Source organism: Sphaeramia orbicularis, chromosome 14 (genome assembly GCF_902148855.1).
Source record: "Sphaeramia orbicularis chromosome 14, fSphaOr1.1, whole genome shotgun sequence".
In the NCBI taxonomy this organism is placed as follows: Eukaryota; Metazoa; Chordata; class Actinopteri; order Kurtiformes; family Apogonidae; genus Sphaeramia; species Sphaeramia orbicularis.
Window position 1 is genome coordinate 45,688,666 of NC_043970.1, and position 23,863 is coordinate 45,712,528.

A 23,863-nucleotide genomic window follows, 5' to 3' on the forward strand; every position below is an offset into this window, starting at 1 on the left:
TTTTTACAGGTTTTATATTGGCATTTTTAGTGATATTTGATTACTTTTATCATGCTTGAAAATTATGGAGACTAGAACTGAAGACCCTGGTGCTAAAAGTACTGAAGCCACATTTTTTGGACAATTCAAGTTGAGCGTATAAACATGTTGTATTTGTTTAGCTAAGTCCACGCTATAAATATTTTTAACAGACTTTTTTTGTGACTTCACTACTTTTAACACCAGGGTCTTTAAGTGCATGTTATAAAGGCAGAAGAATTGGAATATCCCACACAGACTAATGTGACGTTTAGTTCCTTTAACCGTCCTCTTTAATAATAAACCGAGGACGAGGATGTATCATTGGACATCAGTCAAATCAAGTGATGCCTAATGAGGAGAAGTAATGGTTCAACCCCCCCCCACACACACACACACACACACACACACCGCTGCTTCCATATGAGAGTCCTGCTGCGTTTCACATTCTCAGCGTTCGTTCTTAACACTCACCCTTCGTTTTGATCTCCGCGGCTCCAGCCTCATTTCCATGCATTTGTTTAAAGTGCTTAATCTCCTGAAAGATGAAGAGGAGGGGGTAAGTGGCTGATCGTTACACCAGACGAGTAAAGCTGCTGTACAAATGCTCCACTTTACTAAAGAGATAAACCGCTGTTGAAAGGTTAAACGGGGCTAATTGTCAATGTACTGACGTAGCATTGATGGGCTACAGTAGGATGTCAACCCTATAACACCTAACGTACCATATCTGATACATGAGTTTTGAAGCCCTCTACATGATCAGTGTGATATTTTTTTCTTGGAAAACCTGATGTGTACAATTAGACACATGCAATACACAGATAATCCACCAGGGGGGAGGAATTCATTCACCACAGGCCTTTCCAGTGACACTACAAGACTGTCATTAATGAGGAAGGAGGAAGAACTTTGACAATTTTGAAAAGGAATTATGAATTTCTTAGACATGTTCTCCCTGAGCTCAGGTCCGTCAGCTGAACTCCAATAATCTTTGAGCAGACTTTAACCCTTTCATGCATGAATTATGAGAACCTTAATCAAGATTTTTTTTTCCTGAGTGTTTTTATTCCTCTTTAGGCATGAAAAAAACAAACAAACAATGTGATTGAATTTATTTATTTATTTTTTTTTTAAATCAACCTGTTTTTCATGGAGTTACAAAGATGTCCACTCAGCTACACCATGAATTTTATTCTTGAAGCAAAGAAACATGTATTTAAAATCCAGTATCATAAAGTGATATGAAAACAGTGAAATGAAACCATCTTTAATGCAGCTAATCTGATGTTTTCTCACATTTTAACATATTCTAATACTAGTTATTACTCACTTCATGGAGATAATATGCAAAAAATAAATATTAATTGATTTCCACTCAAGAACCAATCTAGAACAGCAAAGTTACAATAATGGTATGAATTGCAGCTTATGAGATGATGCATAAGTGTCCACTGTGTTGGTTGATATGGAACTAAAACAACAAAACCCATGAATGTACAAGAGAACAGCTGTAGAGTAACTGTCCACTGTAGTGACCACTATGCATGAAAGGGTTAACAATCTGATTGAAGCTGTTTCTGTTTTGCTGAAAAAGTCATTTTTTCTCCAGTTTTCTGTTTTTGATACAATAATCCTCAACTTTATTCTGAACTTTTATGAACATCTACATCACAGGTGTCAAACATGCGGCCCGGGGGCCAAATCCGGCCCGCCAAAGGGTCCAATCCGGCCCGTGGGATGAATTTGTGAAATGCAAAAATTACACTGAAGATATTAACAATCAGTGGTGTTAAAATCATTTTAATTCAGGTTCCACATACAGACACATACAGTACAATTAGATTTCAAGTGGGTCAGAACCAGTAAAATATTATCAGAATAACCTATAAATAATGACAACCCCACATTTTCTCTTTGTTTTTTTGGTGTAAAAAAGGAAAATTACATGAAAATGTTTACATTACCAAACTATGCTTTTACAAAAAATGTGAATAACCTGAACAAATATGAACAAACAGAAATGTCTTAAGAAAAGTAAATGCAATTTAATCAATATTCTGCCTGTTGTTAAATGTTTTGTTCGATTGTGATGCACATGTGTAAATGATAAACTGATAAACTGAGGCTGAATATAGTTAAAATTGCACTTGTTTTTTCTTAAGACAATTCAAGTTGTCCATGTTATTCAGATTTTTAAGGAAACTTTGTAGATGTAAACCTGATCAAAATATAATTTTACTTTTTTCACTGTGATTATTTTACTGGTCTGGCTCACTTGAGATCAAATTGGGCTGAATGTGGTCCCTGAACTAAAATGAGTTTGACACCCCTGATCTACATGATCAGTGAATTAAATATAGGAAAAAACATGATTTTCAGTGAAAAAATGCAAAATACAGAGGATAATGTCATAATAAATGGTGATAAATCCCTTAAGAAAAGTTAAATATAGAGAAAAAAAAATGTTGTAACTGCCACAAAAGTAGCACTAGGTCTTTACCGGTTAAGGCAACAGTGTAATACATATATTTATATTTGTATATTACTTCTATGGAGGATAAAACTATGTTGCTGCCCTTGAGCAAGGCACTGAATCGGTCCTGAGTGGTTGTTAGGGATTTAGACTGTAGTTTATTTTAGGCTTTTTCCATATGTAAAGCTTTATGATTTAGCTTATGATTCAGATAATGCTTGTTCTACTACTGTTACAGTCGTTGTAATGCCTACTATACTTGGCTACTTACAGGTTGAATCAGCTTTGTTAATAATAGTAAAAAATCACAAATTTGCAAAAAGTTACTAAGGAATCTGTAGAATAAATGATTCCTTCTGTCCTAAGTTTAACCTTATAACACCAAACGTATCATATCTGATTTATGAGTTTTGAAGCCCTCTACATGATCAGTGTGATATTTTTTTTCTTGAAAAACCTGATGTATACAATTAGATACATGCAATACACAGATAATCCACCAGGGGGGGAATTCATTAACCAGTGGCCTTTCCAGTGACACTATAAGACTGTCATTAATGAGGAAGGAGGAAGAACTTTGACAATTTTGAAAAGGAATTAACAATTTGTTAGACATGTTTGTGTTATATTATGTTTTTGTTTGTGCAAAAAATAATAATATCTGAGCATTGACACCTGGTGTGTCAAATAGGATACAAAATTGAAACTTATACACGGAAATTGATATTTGAAAAAAATAAATCAATAAAAATTGGGGGTTGTTCAGAAGGACCAATAAAGGCTCCAGTTTCAAAGAAGTGCAATTTTCTGTCAGTGATTTAATGGTTCAGGCTTTTCGGGGTTAATTGTGTATTGTTTATTTCTGGAGAAGTATTCACATAAGCCTTTTTTTTGGCTTCTATCCTCTCCTGCACAATGATGTTACTTGTTTGAATGTTGTTGTTTTTTTTAAATTTTTCTCTTGCTGTTTGATGATGTGCAAATAAATAAAGAAAATAAATAAATGATTAATGAGGAAGGAGGAAGAACTTTGACAATTTTGAAAAGGAATTACTAATTTGTTAGACATGTTTTTGCTATATTATGTTTTTGTTTGTTCAAAAATAACAATATTTCAGCATGGAGACCTAATGTATCAAATAGGATACAAAACTGAAACTCATACATGGAAACTGATATTTGAAAAAAAAAAAAAAAAAAAAAAATTGGGGGTTGTTCAGAAGGACCAATAAAGGCTCCAGTTTCAAAGAAGTACAATTTTCGGTCAGTGATTTAATGGTTCAGGCTTTACGGGGTTAATTGTGTATTGTTTATTTCTAGGGAAGTATTCACATAAGCCTTTTTTTTGGCTTCTATCCTCTCCTGCACAATGATGTTACTTGTTTGAATGTTGTTGTTTTTTTTTAATTTTTCTCTTGCTGTTTGATGACGTGCAAATAAATAAAGAAAATAAATAAATGATTAATGAGGAAGGAGGAAGAACTTTGACAATTTTGAAAAGGAATTACTAATTTGTTAGACATGTTTGTGCTATATTATGTTTTTGTTTGTTCAAAAATAACAATATTTGAGCATTGAGACCTGATGTATCAAATAGGATACAAAACTGAAACTCATACATGGAAATTGATATTTGAAAAAAAAAAAAAAAATTGGGGGTTGTTCAGAAGGACCAATAAAGGCTCCAGTTTCAAAGAAGTACAATTTTCGGTCAGTGATTTAATGGTTCAGGCTTTACGGGGTTAATTGTGTATTGTTTATTTCTGGGGAAGTATTCACATAAGCCTTTTTTTTGGCTTCTATCCTCTCCTGCACAATGATGTTACTTGTTTGAATGTTGTTGTTTTTTTAATTTTTCTCTTGCTGTTTGATGATGTGCAAATAAATAAGGAAAATAAATAAATAATATTCAAGTATTTCTTACAAAATAAAGGTGTTATTACATATGTATCATGTGCATCTTTTCACTTAATTTAATTACTTCTCATTTTGTGTCCTTGCATCTGCAGTAAAAAATGTCAAAGCTCCTGCACGTGCTCAGTAACACCACAGGTTATAGTTTATTACCTGCAGAGCGACTCGAGGGCATCTTTATCCAGGAAGTGGTGGTCACGCTTGGCCCACTCCACGTCGATGGGAAACCTGCAGTCTGACACGGAAAGACGAGCAGGGACACAGTGAAACACAGATCGGGAGTGTGTTATCAGGCGGACAGAATTACATTAACAGCCTCATGTTTACCTTTGAATAACTGCACATACTGAGGGAAGCCCGCCGCTCGCAGCCAATCACAGGCCTCCTTGGCTTCAATCTCTGCAAACAGCAAGAAGGGAAACAGCATTTGATTCAATTATAATCATTTCATGCTCCACCCGCTTTAAGAGGGCAAATATTTGCACTTAATCAGTCGTCTGTTTATAAAGTTTAATTACATTTGCATTGGAGGAAGGGGGGGAAAATACACTGAGAGAAAAACTGGAGGCACATTCAGGTTATTAATTATCTGTGACTTCCTAGAAGAGGCCATTTTAATTACTGCTAATTGGGTGAGCATTGGGATGGGGGCTTTTGGGAGGAATGGAAAAGCTGATTTACTCATGTTTCCTCCAAATTCTACTATCTGTAACTAAGTACTTTCACTGCAGCACAGTACTTAACCCTTTCAACCCTAAACCTAACGTGATCCGCCTGGACTTTTTTTTTTTTCTTATTTTTGATTTAGTGATTTATTCCGAACATGCAATGAAATTTAACATATATGGACTAGCAAAACATACATAATAATACACATATCAAGAATCATAACAATCTTAGTCAGAAGAAAAGCACAATAGTTCCATTTACATGCCCGAAAAGGGGTGGGAAGAAGTGCAATTTTTTTTAATCTCACCCCCTCTCCCTACAATATTATTAATAATATATGTCCCTCTTCCTTTTACATTACTCTTCTATATTTATATAACTATTCACACACACTCATTCATCCATATACAGATATATACGTTCATATATATATCAAGGTTATTATCGTTAACGAAAACTAACAAAATGACGAAAACTAGAATTGTAAAAAACATTTTCGTTAACTGAAATAAATAAAAACTACAATTAAAAGAAAAAAATGATAACTAACTGAAACTGTATTGTGTGTTTACAAAACTAACTAAAACGTATAAAAATTATGGATAACATTCCCTTCGTTTTCGTCTTTGTCAATGCCGGATTGATACGAAAGCAATTTATTTCGCTCTAGCAATTTTAGCTAGCGGCACCATATAATATTTAACGGTCCGTCACTTGTGGTCACTTGTGGTTTCCAGTCGTCTTCTGGTCCCCACTCTACCTGGAAACATGGAGACAAAAGTTGGGAGAAAGCAGCAGAGTCCTGCCTGGGATTTATTTGAATACGACGGAGAAGAAGAGAAAATATATTAAAAAAAAACTAAAACTAAACTAAGCTAAGCATTTAGAAATAAATGAAAACTAATAAAAACTAACAAACCTGCTCTAAAAACTAATTAAAACTAATTGAATTAGAGACAAAAAAAAGTCAAAACTAAATAAAACTAAACTAGAATGAAAAATCCAAAACTATTAGAACCTTGATATATATACACAACATACAAATACACATATAATCTTTTACCAATGCCTTTCTTAGTTGTGCTGGTGAATAAATAAACAAATAATAACTAACTCAAGGAAGGAAATATATACGTAAACAACAGTGAACATACAGGGGTTGGACAAAATAATGGAAACACCTTAAAACATCAACAAAATATAATTTAATATGGTGTAGGTCCGCCTTTTGCGGCAATTACAGCCTCAATTCTCCGAGGTATTGATTCATACAACTTGTGAATTGTTTCCAAAGGAATTTTAAGCCATTCTTCAGTTAGAATACCCTCCAACTCTTTTAGAGACGATGGCGGCGGAAATCGACGTCTTACTTGAATCTCTAAAACTGACCATAAATTCTCAATAATGTTGAGGTCTGGGGACTGTGCCGGCCATACGAGATGCTCAACTTCATTAGAATGTTCCTCATGCCATTCTTTAACAATTCTAGCTGTATGGATTGGGGCATTATCATCTTGAGGTGAAGGTGTTTCCATTAATTTGTCCAACCCCTGTATGGTGACAATTAATAACCCTCTTCCCTATATCTTGTGAAAAACATGTTCTTAGAAGTGTTTTTGAACTGTCTTATGTTTGAACATTCCTTGTGCTCCTCCCTCAGTCTATTCCAGACTTTAAAACCACACACAGATATGCTCAAACTTTTCCTAGTAGTGTGCACCCTCTGAATTTTGAAAGTAAATCTACCCCTTAAATTCTACCTTTAAATTTTGACAATAAAAAGGTTCGAAAATATGCTGTGAGTGAGTCAGTTTGCCTATTTTTCAGAGCACTTTTTTTTCCCTCAGATCTGTCAAAATCTAGCAGTCATTTACAATTTACTGCATGTTATCATTCTGCTAAAATGGCTTCTTCTCCACCTTCTAATACAGGCATGAGTGAAATTACTATAATGATCCAATAAAGGCTATAAAGTGCAATGTCTCAGGTTTCAGAAACCTTTGGAATTTTTCCAGTTGCACAAACAGTGAAACAGTTACAGCCATCCGAAGTGCATATGCGCAGGGTGCGTCAGCGGTGACACGTCAGGTTTTAAAGAGTTAACCCATAAAGAACCAGTGCTACTTTTGTCCCAGTTCCCAAATTTTCTCTCTATTCAACCTTTCTTAATGGATTTATCACCATTTATTATAATACCATTCTCTGTATTTTACATGTTTTCAGTGAAAATCTGGTATTTTCCTATACATAGATGTGTATAAAAACTCCGATTAAAGTTGAGGGTTATTATATCAAAAAATGGAGAAAACTGAAGAAAACATGACTTTTTCAGCAAAGATATCAGTAATTTAACATAAAAACAAGTGACTACATCCACTGTCATTGATCAAACTCCAGGGGTTTTACTGGTGAATTAATGTTGTTGAAAATGACGGTGTTTCCATAGTAACTAAAGAGCCTGTCTGTCAGTTTCTGTCTTGTCATGTCTTTTATATAATTTTCATCTAATTATGTCTTTTATCTTGATTTTATCTTATGTTTAAATGTCATTTTCATGCCGTTTCATCATCTATATTCTTTTCATCTTGTTATATTTAGCTTGTGGCTCTAAGTTTTCAAAAATAAAAATAATTTATAATCCTGAAAGGTGCATTTTAGACTAAAGCAGGGGAGTCACACTCATTTTAGTTCAAGGGCCACATGCACCCAATTTGACCTCAAGTGGGCTGGACCAGTAAAAAAAAAAAAAAAAAAAAAAAAAAAGTATAATAACTTATATAAATAATGACAACTCAAAATTTTTCTGTGTTTTAGAACAAAAAAGTATTACATTTACAAATCTTAAACAAAAATGTGAATAACCTGAAATTTCTAAAAAAAAAAGAAAAAAAAAAAGAAAAAAGTTTAGGGCTATCATATCAGAAACAGAGAAAACTGAAGAAAAAGTGATTTTTCCACAAATATATCAATAATTTAACATAAAACAAGTGTCTACATCCACTGTCATTGATTCAACTTCATGGGTTTTACTGGTGAATCAATGTTGAAGAAGATGACAGTGTTTCCACGGTAACTACGGAGCCTCTGAATGTCCAGATGGGTCATATCTGATGACCATGAAAAGATGAAGAACTGTATTTTAAACCAATTATTTACATGTGTTGATAGGATTAGTGGATCAGAAGTTATTAAATATTTTAGATCAGTAGATGGTTTTGGACACCAGCTCCTGTTTGGGTCTTTAGTCAATAATTGGCATATTTGCTGAGTTTCCTTACATATGTGAACCATCTGTTTAACTCTTTATCGGGCAAGTGACTATTTTTGGTAACTTCCGTATACATTACAAGACAGTGAAAGCGATAGTTCCAGTGAGTCAGTAATCTCAGGTTAAATGTGGTCTGCAGGGTCTACAACAGGGGTGTCAAACATTTGGCCCGGGGGCCAAATGCAGCCCGCCAAAGGGTCCACTTCGGCCCCTGGGATGTTTTTGCCAAGTGCAAAAATTCCACAGGCTTGAATTGAATTAAGCAAAAAAAAATTTAGCTTGAATTTAGGAAAAAATCTTGAATTAAGACAAAAGAAAAAAAAAAAACTTAAATTAAGTAAAAAAAAAAAATCTTCAGTTCAGCCAAAAAACAATCTCAAATTTAGCAAAAAATCTTGAATTAAGCCAAGAAAAATCTTCAATTAAGTAAAAAAAAAAAAAGAAAGTCTTGAATAAAGCCAAAAAAAACCAAACAAACTTGAATTAAGTAACAAAAATCTTGAATTAAGCAAAAAAAAAAAAAAATCAATTCAGTAAACAAAAATCTTTAAGTAAAAAAAAAAAAAATCTTGAATTAAGCCAAAAAACATCTAGAATTAACAACTTAAAATGTTATTCTTTGTTTGAGTGCAAAAACTAACATTAAATTATGAAAATATTTACATTTACAAACTATTCTGAAACAATTAAATGTGAATAACCTGAACAAATATGAACAACCTGAAATGTCTAAAGAAAATTAAGCACAATTTTAAGAATTTTTCTGCCTGTTCCTCAGTGTTTAGTGTCTTTGTAGATCTGATCCATAATGCACATGTAGAGTTGATAAGTTGAATAATATTGTTAAAATTGCACTAAATTTTCTTACATTTCTTAATTTAAATTTCAGTTTTTTTTGTTTTTTTTTGATAGTTCATAAAAATAAATATTTTCATAATTTAATGGGGGTTTTTATACACTAAAGCAAAGACAAAAATTTGGAGCTATCATTATTTATGGGTTATTATTTATATTATTTTACTGGTCTGGCCCACTGGAGATCAAATTGGGTGAATGTGGCCCCTGAACTAAAATGAGTTTGACACACCTGGTCTACAAGGTCCACCTCTGCATGAACAGTGAGTGTAACAGGTAAGGAACCAAATATGGTAACTTCACTGACCTTGATTACCTCCGCCAAGGAGGTTATGTTTTTGCCAGGGTTTGTTTGTTTTTTTGTCTGTTTGTTTGTTTGTTTGTTTGTCTGTCCGTTAGTGTGCAACATAACTCAAAAAGTTATGGACAGATTTGGATGAAATTTTCAGGGTTTGTTGGAAATGGGATAAGGAAGAAATGATTAAATTTTGGTGGTGATTGGGGGTGGGGGGGCCCACGGGGGGCGCCACTGATCAGCCTTGGTGGAGGTCTGCGCTCTCCGAGTGCTTCTAGTTTTCTATAGAACAATAAAAAAAATTGAAAAATTTCACAAAATTAATAAAGTCTTTTTATGTCCAATAACAAACTCAGGTTGAAATTTCAGAGTCTTTTTATGATGGAACTATAAAGGGTTAATGTCATTCTGTTTACCTGAGCCAGAGGGGCTTCTGGGAAAAAAAGGCGAGACTCATCATAAACTGACATTCCATCCTGCCGTCATGTAAATTTTAAGCAAACTTCTGAAATGTCATGAAAAAATACTGAATAAGGAGCTTTTCCTTCATCTGGGCTGAAGCGAATAAATAGAAAAAAAAAAAAAAAAATCACCAGCAGACATGAAGTGTTTGAGGAACCGATCAGTCATGGACAAACGGTCGTTGTTGTTCTTTAGTGCCGGCTAATGTCAGCCATATTTCATGCTGTCTGAATTTGAAAACAGAAAATGCCCTTGGCGGTTTTCCTCACTGCGACAGGCCTCTTCTGCATGCAGAGACGACAGCTTTAGCGTTTCAGGAAGGTTGTGCTGGACAAATATTTTGAGGCTTCTCTGAAAATCCAAATCCTCTTTGAGCAGTGCAGCCAGACTGAGAAAATGATTTGTGTCCTTTTTATTGTAAACATCCCGGAACGACGGAACATTTTTATGCTTTGAATGAGAATGTCTTATTGTTGTTGTTGGGCATTTTCATTCAGCCTTTTCTAATACACTACACACACACACACACACACACACACACACTGAAGGGAGGTGATTCCATTGAGTGGGTCCAGTATGTAAATGCAGAGTAGGGATGTTAGATAAGTTTGTCTTTGGGATTAGGTAATGATTACTGCAATTTCCTTTGTTTTGCCTTTTTGTGCATAAAATATATACACTTCCAAGCAACAAAAAAAAAAAAAAAAAAAAAAAAAAAAAAAAGTCAGACCAAGGGTTCTGTAGTCCAATGGCATATTTAACCCATAAAGACCCAAACATCCATGATCATCTATCTATCTATCTATCTATCTATCTATCTATCTATCTATCTATCTATCTATCTATCTATCTATCTATCTATCTATCTTGTTGCTGGGTTGCTGGTGCCTGGTCGCCGGGGTCGGCGGCTGCCTCCTGGTGCGGATGGCTCCCTGAGACAGCGCCTCCTAAATTGATCTTTTACCTTTACTTGTACATTTTTGTTCTGGTCTACCCGTGCTCAGTCAGTCTTCTTAAGTATGTGTGAGCTTGTGGGTTTGCATGTATATGTGTGTGTGTGTGTGTGTGTGTGTGTGTGTGTGTGTGTGCGGGTGAGTGGGTGGGTGTGGGTGGGGGGCGGTACTGATTTTTAAACTGATATGTAAAGCACTTTGTGCTACAGTTTTTAATGTATGGAAAGTGCTATATAAATAAAGATTATTATTATTATTATTATTATTATTATCTATCTATCTATCTATCTATCTATCTATCTATCTAATACCCTTTGATCCACTAATCCTATCAATACATTGATAGGTTGACAAAGATGACAAACATTAAAAAAAAAAAAAAAAAAAAAGAAAGAAAGAAATTGATAGGAATTGAGGTAAAGAAAATGCATTTGAATTGATAAGGGAGGAAAAACTGAACAAATCTGAAGCCAATTTGTCAGGCAAGTGACTGTTTTTGGTCATTTCCACACACATTACAAGACAGTGACCGCAAAATTTGCAATGCATCTACTGATCTAACCTGTTTAATACTTGTTGATCCATTAATCCTATCAATACATTTAAATAATTGGTTTTAAATACAGTTATTCATCTTTTCGTGGTCATCACATATGCCTCCGCCAAGTGTAACGGCGGAGGTAACGATGGGGTTTGTCTGTCTGTTTGTTCAACTGTTAGCAAGATAACTCAAAAAGTTATGGATGGATTTGGATGAAATTTTCAGGAAAGGTTGATACTGGGACAAGGAACAAATGATTAAAATTTGGTGGTGATGGGGGGGGGACTGATCTGCCTTGGCGGAGGTCTGCGCTCTCCAAGTGCTTTTCTAGTTGAACATGTAAAACTTGTCGGAGGTGAAAGCCAACAGTTCGTTCTAAACCAACATCAGTGCATACACCAGGGGTGTCAAACATGTGGCCCGGGGGCCAAATCGGGCCTGCCAAAGGGTTCAATTGGATGAATTTGTGAAATACAAAAATTACACTGAAAATATTAACAATCAAGGATGTTAAAATAATTTTAGGTCAAATAATTCTAAAGTGGATCAGAACAGTAAAATACTATCATAATAAACTATAAATAATAAAAACTGCAAATTTGTCTCTTTGTTTTAGTGTAAAAAATGTAAAATTACTCAAAAATGTTCACATTTATAGACTAGTCTTTTACAAAAAAAATGTGAATATCTGAAATGTCTTAAGAGAAGTATGTGGAATTTTAATAATATTCTGCCTGTTATTTATTATTTTGTGTATTTGTAGATCCACGGTGATCTGTAAGTTGTGATTCAAGTGTATAAATGATAAACTAAGGCGTAATATTGTTAACATCGCACTTATTTTACTAAAGAACTTTCAGGTGGTTCATATTTGTTCATGTTATGTTCAAGTACAATTCGTAGATGTAAACATTTTAATTACACAATTTTAAGTATATTTTTGCATGTATTGTAGGATTTTTGAGCATAGTTAAGTGTATTTTTGCATGTATTGTAGGATATTTAAGCATATTTAAGTGTATTTTTGCGTGTGTTGTAGGATTTTTGAGCATAATTAAGTGTATTTTTGCGTGTATTGTTGGACATTTAAGCATATTTAAGTGTATTTTTGCATGTATTGTAGGATATTTGAGCATATTTAAGTGTATTTTTGCGTGTATTATAGGAGTTTTGAGCATAATTAAGTGTATTTTTGCATGTATTGTAGGATATTTAAGCATATTTAAGTGTATTTTTGCGTGTATTGTAGGACATTTAAGCATATTTAAGTGTATTTTTGCATGTATTGTAGGATATTTGAGCATATTTAAGTGTATTTTTGCGTGTATTATAGGAGTTTTGAGCATAATTAAGTGTATTTTTGCATGTATTGTAGGATATTTAAGCATATTTAAGTGTATTTTTGCGTGTGTTGTAGGATTTTTGAGCATAATTAAGTGTATTTTTGCATGTATTGTAGGGTATTTAAGCATATTTAAGTGTATTTTTTATTTTACGGAATTTACTTTTTTCACTCAAAAGTTCTTATCCTATTATTTATATTATTTTACTAGTCTGGCTCACTTTATATCATATTAGGCTGGATGTGGCCCCTGAACTAAAATGAGTTTGACACCCCTGGCGTACACCTTCACCATGTTGGACTGAAAGCTCATTGGCTGAAAGTGAAGTGAACGAGCACAGAAAGTGAAGTTTGTCTAGTAGAATAAAGACAATTAGCATAAGTGATTTTTATCCAGACCCTTTCAATGTCCTGTCGGTTCAATATCTGAGTCTGAGCCTATTTTCCGTCGTCACAATGGAGATGTGACATTTGGATTTCAGAGGGGATCAAGTGTGCTTGCAGAGCAGCAGCCTCACATGGTGGCAGGAGGATCTGTAAATCCAGGGATATGTGGATCCTCCACAGTTAAAACCCTGATCTTAACCAGGCGCCCACAACCACTTCTTCGGTCCGGGACTAACAGTGTCGTACGCAGACCTGTTATTCCACCGCCTGCAGGGTCACATGTTAACAGCTGTTGTCATTTAAACCAGTTTTAACCCTTTCATGCATAGTGGTCACTCCAGTGGAGTACAGCTTTTCTATTGTTTATTCATGGGTTTTGTTGTTTTAGTTCCATATCAGCCAACAGAGTGAAGCTTATGCATCATCCCACACACTGCAATTCATACAATTAATGTAACGTTGCTGTTCTTGATAAACCTGATCTGCAGTAACATGTTTTAGTGTAAATCAGTTGGTAATTGTGATTAGACTGTATTTAACAGTTTTCTGAAACAAAATGTTTTTTTTTTTTGCATATTGTCTCCATGAAATGAGTAATAACTAGCATTAGAATATGATAAAATGTGAAAAAACATCAGATTAGCTGCATTAAAAATGTTTTTTATTTAATAGTTTTCACACAGTTTATCACTTTCTGATGATGACTTTTAAATACATGTTTCTTTGCTTCAAAAATTTAACACATGGTGTCCAGCTGAGTGGGCATTTTTGTAACTCCATGAAAAATATGTTCATAAAAAAAAAAAAAAAAAAAAAAAATCAATTGCATTGTTTTTTAATGCCCAAAGAGGGAAAAAAAACACGCAAGAAAAAATATTGACTAAGGTTCTCATAATTCATGCATGAAAGGGTTAAATTTTAAACGAATCTAATGTGCTTTAACCCGTAAAAACCCAAACATCCACCAACGACCGAAACCATCTACTGATCTAAACCGTTTGATTAACACAATGACGGGGTTTGAGATTAAACATGATTTCTGCACAGTTTATCTTGGAAATCTACCACCCACATTCAATTCTAGAGACAAATACCTGATTAATACAATGATGACAGCCTGTAAAAAAGCCATAACAAGAAAATGTCTGAGTAAAGAGGCCCCAACAAAGAAGGAATGGATTGGAATTATTAAAGAAATATACAATATGGAAAAACTAACTTTCTGCTTAAACATAATAATAATTTGGACACATTTACTAATTACTGGCTAAAATGGACAACTATCCCAGAAAATGTGACACCACAATAGGACAACATCTTAATTTTCTCATGAGAAATACACATACAGGGTGGGAAAGCAAAATTTACAATGAACATTTAGTTGTTTTTCTCAGCAGGCACTACGTCAATTGTTTTGAAACCAAACATATATTGATGTCATAATCATACCTAACACTATTATCCATACCTTTTCAGAAACTTTTGCCCATATGAGTAATCAGGAAAGCAAACGTCAAAGTGTGTGATTTGCTGAATGCACTCGTCACACCAAAGGAGATTTCAAAAATAGTTGGAGTGTCCATAAAGACTGTTTATAATGGAAAGAAGAGAATGACTATGAGCAAAACTATTACGAGAAAGTCTGGAAGATACTATTAAAGAAGAATGGGAGAAGTTGTCACCCGAATATTTGAGGAACACTTGCGCAAGTTTCAGGAAGCGTGTGAAGGCAGTTATTGAGAAAGAAGGAGGACACATAGAATAAAAACATTTTCTATTATGTCAATTTTCTTGTGGCAAATAAATTCTCATGACTTTCAATAAACTAATTGGTCATACACTGTCTTTCAATCCCTGCCTCAAAATATTGTAAATTTTGCTTCCCCACCCTGTATATGTCAACATCTGCGTGTTTTACTATCAACATGTGGAAATATGCATTCCAGGAAAATGTGCACAAATGTTTATGAAAATAATGGATGTAATTCTGTCAGCAGGTGTACGGGACATGATCTGATGCAACATGAGAATATAGCTGAATGATCTGACATGGACTGAAACAGGACAACACCCAAACTCACTCAACCCTCTTATCATGATGGGATAACATTGCGACTAGTTGACTCACTTGTTTATCGTTGTATTTTAAGTTTTTGATACTGCCCTGTCTGTGTTTGTTGACGTCTCTTGTTTTGTATGTCTTTACTTTTTTTTGTTTTATTGCCTGTTTGTTAAAAAATGCAAAGTCTGTTAAAAATAAAGTAATAATAAATAAATAAATAAATAAAATGGTTTAATACCTGTTCTTCCACTAATCCAGTGTTTTTCAACCTTGAGGTCGCAACCCCGCGTGGGGGATTCAAATGGGGTGGCCTAAAATTTCTAGTACTTGATAAAAAAAAAAAAAAAAAAAAAAAAAAAGAATAATTTTTTGTAATGATTCAGTATATATTTCATTATAATTATGACACCACATGCTTTTCCTAATAAAAATCAAGTTCAAATAAAATGCAGGATATAATATCTGAGAGGGTATATCTTGATTGACCTGATCATGTGACTGCATTTGTTACTACGCTTCAACCTGCCCGGACACAGTTGCAGTCAGAAAACTGGACCGAACAGAGAATGGAAAGATTTCTTCACCCGCCTTGCCCCGCTAAGACATCTAAGACAAAAATGTCTCTGTTTTGAATGTCGGGCGTCGCCAAAAATTTGTGATGTTAAAATGGGGTCAGGAGCCAAAAAAGGTTGGGAACCACCGCACTAATCCTATTAATACATGTAAATGATTAGTGTAAAATACAGTTATTCACCAGATATGACCCATTTGGATGTTCAGAGGCTCAATAGTTACCGTGGAAACACTGTCATCTTCTACAACACTGATTCACCAATAAAACCCATGGAGTTGGATCAATGACAGTGGATGGACACACTGGGTTTATGTTCATCTAATGATAGATTTTGCTGAAGAAGTCACTTTTTCTTCAGTTTTCTCCATTTTTGATATAATAACCCCCAACTTTAATCTGAGCTTTTATGACCATTTACATAATCAGGGAATTAAATATAGAAGAATACATGATTTTCACTGAAAAATACAAAATACAGAGGATAATATTAGAAAAAAATGTTGATAAATAACTGAAGAAAAGTTAAAAATAGACAAAAATTAATTTGGGAACTGCTGCAAAACTAGCACCAGGTCTTTGAGGGTTAATGTATTAGCAAATTTCTTAGAAGCTTAAATTTACTCTTGAAATGTAAATAACGTAGTGCCAGACTAATTCTCTAAGTGAGAATTAGGCTGCATTCAGACTGCAGGCAAATGTGGAACCGTGGAAACACCGTCGTCTTCTACAACATTGATTCACCAATTAAACCCATGGAGTTGGATCAATGACTGGATGGACACACTGGGTTTATGTTCAGTTAATGATAGATTTTGCTGAAAAAGTCACTTTTTCTTCAGTTTTCTCTGTTTTTCATACAATAACCCACAACTTTAATCTGAGCTTTTATGAACATCTACATGATCAGTGAATTAAATACAGAGAAATACATGATTTTCACTGCAAAAATGCAAAATACAGATGATAATGTCATAATTAGTGGTGATAAATCACTTAAGAAAAGTTAACCCTTTCATGCATAGTGGTCACTACAGTGGACAGCTATTCTCCAGCTGTTCTCTTGTATATTCATAGGTTTTCTTGTTTTAGTTCCATATCAGCCAACACAGTGGACACTTATGCATCATCCCATACACTCCAATTCATACCATTACTGTAACTTTGCTGTTCTTGATAAACCTGATCTGCACTAACATGTTTTATAGTAAATAAGTTGCTAATTGTGATTGTTTATAGTTTATACAGATCCCCATTAGTTTCCACCATAGTGGTTGCTACTCATCCTGGGGTCCTGGGGTGTTGTTAGACTGTAATTAACAGGGTTTTTTTTTTGTTAATTTGTTTGTTTGTTTTTTCATACTATCTCCATGAAGTGAATAATGACTAGTATTAGTTAGAGAAAACATTAGATTAGCAGCATTAAAAATGTTTTTATATCATAGTTTTCACACAGAATATCACTTTCTGATGATGGGCTTTAACTACACGTTTTTTTGCTGCAAAAATTAATGGTGTCCAGCAAAGTGGACATTTTTGTAACTCCATGAAAAATAGGGTCATAAAAAAATTTCAATTGCATTGTTTTTTTTATGCCTAAAGAGGAATAAAATCACTCAAGAAAACATATTGACTAAGGATCTAATAATTCATGCATGAAAAGGTTAAATATAGAGAAAAAAATGTTTTGGAACTGACCTAAAAGTAGCTCTGGGTTTAATAGGTTAAACAAATGCATCTTATTGAAATAATGGTCCTCGTTATGTAACAGGAGAACAGCAGACTGTGGTAAATATAACTTCAGACAGGAAATTTGTGACCACTGGAGTCCCACAGGGATCCGCATTGGAGCCTGTACTTTTTGTTGTATATATAAACAATTTGCCAAGTATGATATAATCCCACACATATTTGGCTGGACTCTGAGTCAGTGCAACTTCAACAGGATCTGTGCTGAGTAATTGATGTAATCAGTCATAAGTGCAACTCAGTCTGGAAAAACACAAACATTTATACTGGGAAGCTAAGTACTGAAGTACATGACCACAATTTAAGATAGGAAATAGTTCTATAATTGTTTTAATCACTGGTGAGAACCTGAATTTTCTAGTTCGAACCAGTGCGAATAAGTAAGAATCCAAATATATATAACAACTAGAAGCACTCGGAGAGCGCAGACCTCCACCAAGGCTGATCAGTGGCCCCCCCCGTGGGCCCACTCCCGATCCCCACCAAAATTTAATAATTTCTTCCTCATCCCATTTCCAACAAACCCTGAAAATTTCATCCAAATCTGTCCATAACTTTTTGAGTTATGTTGCACACTAACGATCAGTGGCCCCCCCCGTGGGCCCCCCCACCCCCGATCACCACCAAAATTTAATCATTTCTTCCTTATCCCATTTCCAACAAACCCTGAAAATTTCATCCAAATCTGTCCATAACTTTTTGAGTTATGTTGCACACTAACGAACAGACAAACAAACAAACAGACAGACAAACAAACAAACAAACCCTGGCAAAAACATAACCTCCTTGGCGGAGGTAAATATAAACGACAAGGTACAAAGAAGAGCCACTCGACTCATTTCAGGTCGAAAGGGAGAGATTAAGACATTAAAAAGCTGTAAAAATGTCTTTAAAATAGAGGTGAATGTATAGGCTAATGTCCCTGTCCTCATCCTACGTTTATTTATTTGTTTGTCTGTTTATTTGTTTGTTTTGATGATGCCTATATCATCATTATGTGTATTTTTCAATTGTTTAATTTATAGTGAACGAGTGATGTATTAATATTGGCTGATTTATGTCGTTTTTCTGTCACCTGTCTAAGGACTGTAGATGAAAAGTAAGTATTTTTTACTAATTCTGGCATATTTACATGGGTGCATTTTTAAATACAGCAATATTCGTAAATATGCATGGTCCCTATTAAATTAAAAAAAAAAAAAAGAATAAATGAATAATTAAATAAATAAATAACGGATCAAGCTACAGAATGTGGCTGAGCCTTCTTCATTTAATTCTTTTCAAAACAGATTCAATAAATAATAAAGTAAATAATGAATGATGAATAACATAATGCAAGCAATTGTGTTCTTAAATAAGCATATCATGTTTTGTTGATTGTTCCATCTGGTGCAGAGAATTCATTTTAATCATTAACCCATAAAAACCCAGTGCTAGTTTTATATCAGTTCCCAAATGAATTTGTCCTGTATTTTTTTTTAAACCTTTTTTAAGTGATTTATCTCAATTTACTGTAATTTCATGCTCTTTATTTCTCATTTTTCAGTGTAAATCAGGTGTTTCTCTAGATTTAATTCACTGAACATGTAACTATTCATAAAAAGTCAGAATTAAAGTTGAGAGTTATTATATAAAAAAACAGAGGAAACTGCAGAAAAGGCGACCTCATTAAAATCTATCATTAACTGAACAGCAAGGCAAATTTATTTGTATAGCGCCATTCATACACAAGGCAATTCAAAGTCCTTTACAAAGGCATAAAAAGAAGTAGTTATTTTTACTAATTCTGGCATATTTACATGGGTGCATTTTTTAATACAACAATGTCCGTAAATATGTATGAAATAAATAAATAAATAAATAACGGATCAAGCTACAGAATTTGGCTGAGACTTCTTCATTTAATTCTTTTCAAAACAGATTCAATGAATAATAAAGTAAATAATGAATGATGAATAACATAATGTAAGCAACTGTATTCTTAAATAAGCATATCATGTTTTGTTGATTGTTCCATCTGGTGCAGAGAATTTATTTTAATCATTAACCTATTAAAAACCCAGGGCTAGTTTTATATCAGTTCCCAAATGAATTTTACCTGTATTTTTATTTATTTATTTATTTTTTAACCTTTTTTAAGTGATTTATCTCAATTTATTGCAATTTCATGCTCTTTCTCATTTTTCAGTGTAAATTAGGTGTTTTCTTATATTTATTTGACTGAACATGTAGATATTCATAAAAAATCAGACTGAAAGTTGAGGGTTATTATATATAAACAAAAAAACAAAACAAAACAGAAAACTGCAGAAAAGGCGACTTCATTAAAATCTATCATTAATTGAACAGTAAGGCACATTTATTTGTATAGCGCCATTCATACACAAGGCAATTCAAAGTGATTTACAAAGGCATAAAAACACGTAAAATTAAATTAGTTGGTTTTCATCATCCATTACACAGTTTTTAAGGGACTTAGAAGTTAATTTAGTAAATGACTGGTGATGCCTCAGTGTTTCCACTATATGACTCAGAAGGTGGTTTGTCTCAGAAACACTCAGATCTTTTACTAAACACTTCAGGATGTGGTTATCAGTGGCTCTTATGGCTCTTTATATGGTGCTGCTGCAATTCCTATATTGTTTGTTGCTTCTATAAATTGAATTGGCGGTAAGTGAGTTTCCCAACTGGGAATTAATAATGCTCTCTAATCAGATCATGAATGTGTATACTCTACATAAGCAACGTTCACTCAACAATACAGACAGATTAACTGATTGGAATGATATGAGTCGGGCTATTATAGTTCACAAAGAGGATGAGCTCATTTCCAACTCGTCACGTGTGTCATGAGCCTATGTCCATTTTCATTCCTGTAGTTTCCAATTACAATTAAAAAAAAAAAAAAAAAGTGATGCCAGTGGCCGTGATATGTAATTATGTGGAAAAACTTTAGTACAAGGTGTTTAACCAGTGGAAACACCAAAGTTTGTGGACTTAATCCAGTGTTACTTTTGTGGCAGTTCCCAAATGAATTTTTCTCTCTATTTAACCTTTCATATGTTATTTATCACCATTTAATGTACTATTTTCCTCTGTATTTTGTGTTTTTTCAATGACAATTAGTTTTTTTTTCATATTTAATTTACTCATGTAGATGTTCATAAAAGCTCAGACTGAAGTTGACTGTCATGATATCAAAAAAATTGAAGAAAATGTGACATTTTCAACAAAATATATCATTAATTGAACATAAGCCAAGTGTTTTCATCCACTGTCATTGATTAAACCCCATGGTTTTTACTGGTGAATCAATGAGCCCGTTTACATGACCATAAAAATCTGATAACTCCTAACCCAGACCTTTCCTCTAACTATAGAGGGCATGCACGTGACGTCACCGCTAGTGGAACTCACCGTGGTTCCGCCCACTGAGTGGCAGAAAGAGGGACATGAGTGACAGCGTTGGTTTCAAAACTGTCTAAACTGACGAACAGTATTGAATAAAAAATGGGGAAGAGCTGTTGTGCGATTGATTGTATGAACAGGTTTGAAAAGCAGTGGGAGCTATCGTTTTACAGACACCGAAAGATAAAGAAAAGAGAAGTAGATGGATCCACAAATCCAGGAAACCAAACCTAGATCTGTGGATCCTGTTTGGTGTCAGCTAACATTAATTTATGCTGTATTTTTGGGTAAAATCAGACCTTAAATTACGTATTGTTTTGGCTAACGTTACTTCTTAGTAAAGCTCTTGGTTTCATGATCAGATCTTTCATGGTTTTTGTCTTCATTTTGTGATTCTGAACCTTGTGCTCCTACATGATTAGTAAACGAACTGAAACTGAGGCTAACCCAGTCTTTCAAATACAAGGGAACTGGAGAATAAAGCTACGACGGAGTACTAGGGCTGCATAAGAAAATAAAAACACTTGTCACTACGAGAATAAAGTCATAAAATATCGATATAAAACCCGTAATTTTATGATAATAAAATCGAATACAAAAAGAATCACAATGTTATGAGAATAAAGTTGTCGTTAGAAAAAAACTCATAATTTAACAAAAATGTCATTCGTTTACGAGATTAAAGTCGTCATATTCCGACAACAAAGCCATAATATTACAAGAATAATGTCGTAATTTAAAAACAGGTAGGAAAAATCTCCTAATTTCCCAGAATCCAGTGGTGCCCTGCTGGTCCACAGCAGTAGTATCTGTGTTGTATAAAGTACTTGATCTGAACTAGACTAAGTAAATCTCCTCAGTCCCAGTAGATCATGCATATATTCACTGGGGTCAGTCCACGGTCTACTGTAAATGCACTGTGGATCAGCTGGTTCTGGGCTCTAGTTTTGGACCCTGGTTGTCAGTGATGATGAAACCATGTATATTTGTTTCAGGTCAAAATAGCGCTGATCCCCTCCACCCTGGATCAGGTCAGGATCCTCCATTTCTGTCCACATGTCAGTGTTCGTGGACCACTTGTTCTTTGGTCGCTCGTACAGATCCATGTCCAGTCCAATTGTCCTTAATTTAATTTTATATTTCACATTTTCCTGGTCTGGCTGTGTTTATTTGCTATACTCCGTCATGTTGAGCAGGTTGGTTTTTTACACTCAATCTGACTTAGAGGGGCGTGGCCTGGCGGGGAAGTGACGTATGGGCATACCCTCTATAGTCAATATGCCTAAACCAAACTAGAACCATGTCACCAGTGGTGTAGTGGTCCCTGGAGAAGTGGGTATACTCTCAATGTGTCATTTGAAATACGTTTATTCTGCCTTTCTCGTTCGCATTTCCAATAATCGCGCATCTTTCAACAAGACGTGCACTGACCTGTCAATCAACTGGGGTAGCACTGGCACCTGAGGTGTCCAATCAGGTTCCAGAGGTGGCTGGCGCTAGTTAGCAATATTTTCTTCAGCATGACCCGCCCTACTTTGCCTCTGATTGGCTCATCAGTCCTCATGCCTAAAGTTAACCAATCTAATCAGTGAAGGCAGCGAGTACTGGCCAATTAGAGGAGTAGGGCGGGTCATGGCTTCACCATCCTAGGAGAAAAAAATCGACAATCTGGCTTGCAGATGCTACTGAATGGTGCGCAACAGGAAGGATTTAGAAGTGGGTATACTCAATGTTGACAGAAAAATAAGTCAATACACTCCATATACTGCTGTATACCCTAGACCAGGGGTGTCAAACTCATTTTAGCTCAGGGGCCACATTCACCCCAATTTGATCTCCAGTGGGCCGGACCAGTAAAATAATAACAGTGAAAAAAGTAAAATTATATTATGATCAGGTTTACATCTACAAAGTTTCCTTAAAAATCGGAATACCATGAACAACTTAAATTGTCTTAAGGAAAACAAGTGCAATTTTAACAATATTATGCCTTGGTTTATCAGTTTATCATTTACACAATCGCACAAAACATTTAGTAACAGGCAGAATATTGGTAAAATTGCATTTACTTTTCTTAAGACATTTCTGTTTGTTCATTTTTGTTCAGGTTATTTTTTGTAAAAGTATAGTTTGGCAATGTAAACATTTTCATGTAATTTTCCTTTTTTTTTTTTTTTTTTTTTACGCCAAAAAAAACCAAAGAGAGAATATGGGGTTGTCATAATTTATAGGTTATAATAATAATATTTTACTGGTTCTGACCCACTTGAAATCAAATTGGCCTGTATGTGTCTGTATGTGGAAGCGGAATTAAAATGATTTTGACACCACTGATTGTTAATATCTTAAGTGTAATTTTTGAATTTAACAAATTCATCCCGCGGGCCGGATTGGACCCTTTGGCGGGCCGGATTTGGCCCCCGGGCCGCATGTTTAACACCTGTGCCCTAGACTAAACCACTGCATGTCATTGTCCAGACATGGGTCAGTCTTCCCACATGTCGCAAAAAGGCACCAATTCAACCAAACCATGGCATTGCCAGGCCTTCTTTTGCACTGCCACAAACATGATGATTCTCTCGGGGTAAACTGCCTCCAAATGTGATGACAAGACATCATCAAAGCATCAGTATCTGATGAAAAGGGACCGACAGTGACAGTGAGTCAGATAAAAGCGAACAATTCAACTTATTTTCACCTGAGAATTTCTCCCAGAGAAGCAGATGAAAAGTTTCAGGAGTCAAGTCTATTAATAAGCTTCCAGTCCAAAAGCTGCACATAAAGACCTCCACAGTCTGAGACCTTTAATAAACAATAGGTTGGTTAATCATATTAGTCATGCATTCTTTTATCCCACGTCTGTCAAGTCAAGGCTTTCCTTATAAAGTCTGAA

General features: G+C 34.6%; 1 protein-coding gene across 3 annotated transcripts in view; it reads right to left on the reverse strand.

Moving 5' to 3' along the window:
• Nucleotides 1-23,863, reverse strand: part of LOC115432711 (rho GTPase-activating protein 7) — a 356,226-nt gene that overhangs the window by 75,486 nt on the left and 256,877 nt on the right. For all 3 annotated transcript variants that reach the window (XR_003937231.1, XM_030153641.1, XM_030153642.1), the window contains exons 2-4: nt 4,736-4,807; nt 4,562-4,643; nt 493-556 (exon numbers count right to left, since the gene is read on the reverse strand). Coding sequence is in view for 2 of the 3 variants with exons in the window: in XM_030153641.1 (XP_030009501.1) it covers nt 493-556; nt 4,562-4,643; nt 4,736-4,807 (218 nt within the window). In the remaining variant the exon portion in view is untranslated. The remainder of the gene's footprint in view (nt 1-492; nt 557-4,561; nt 4,644-4,735; nt 4,808-23,863) is intronic.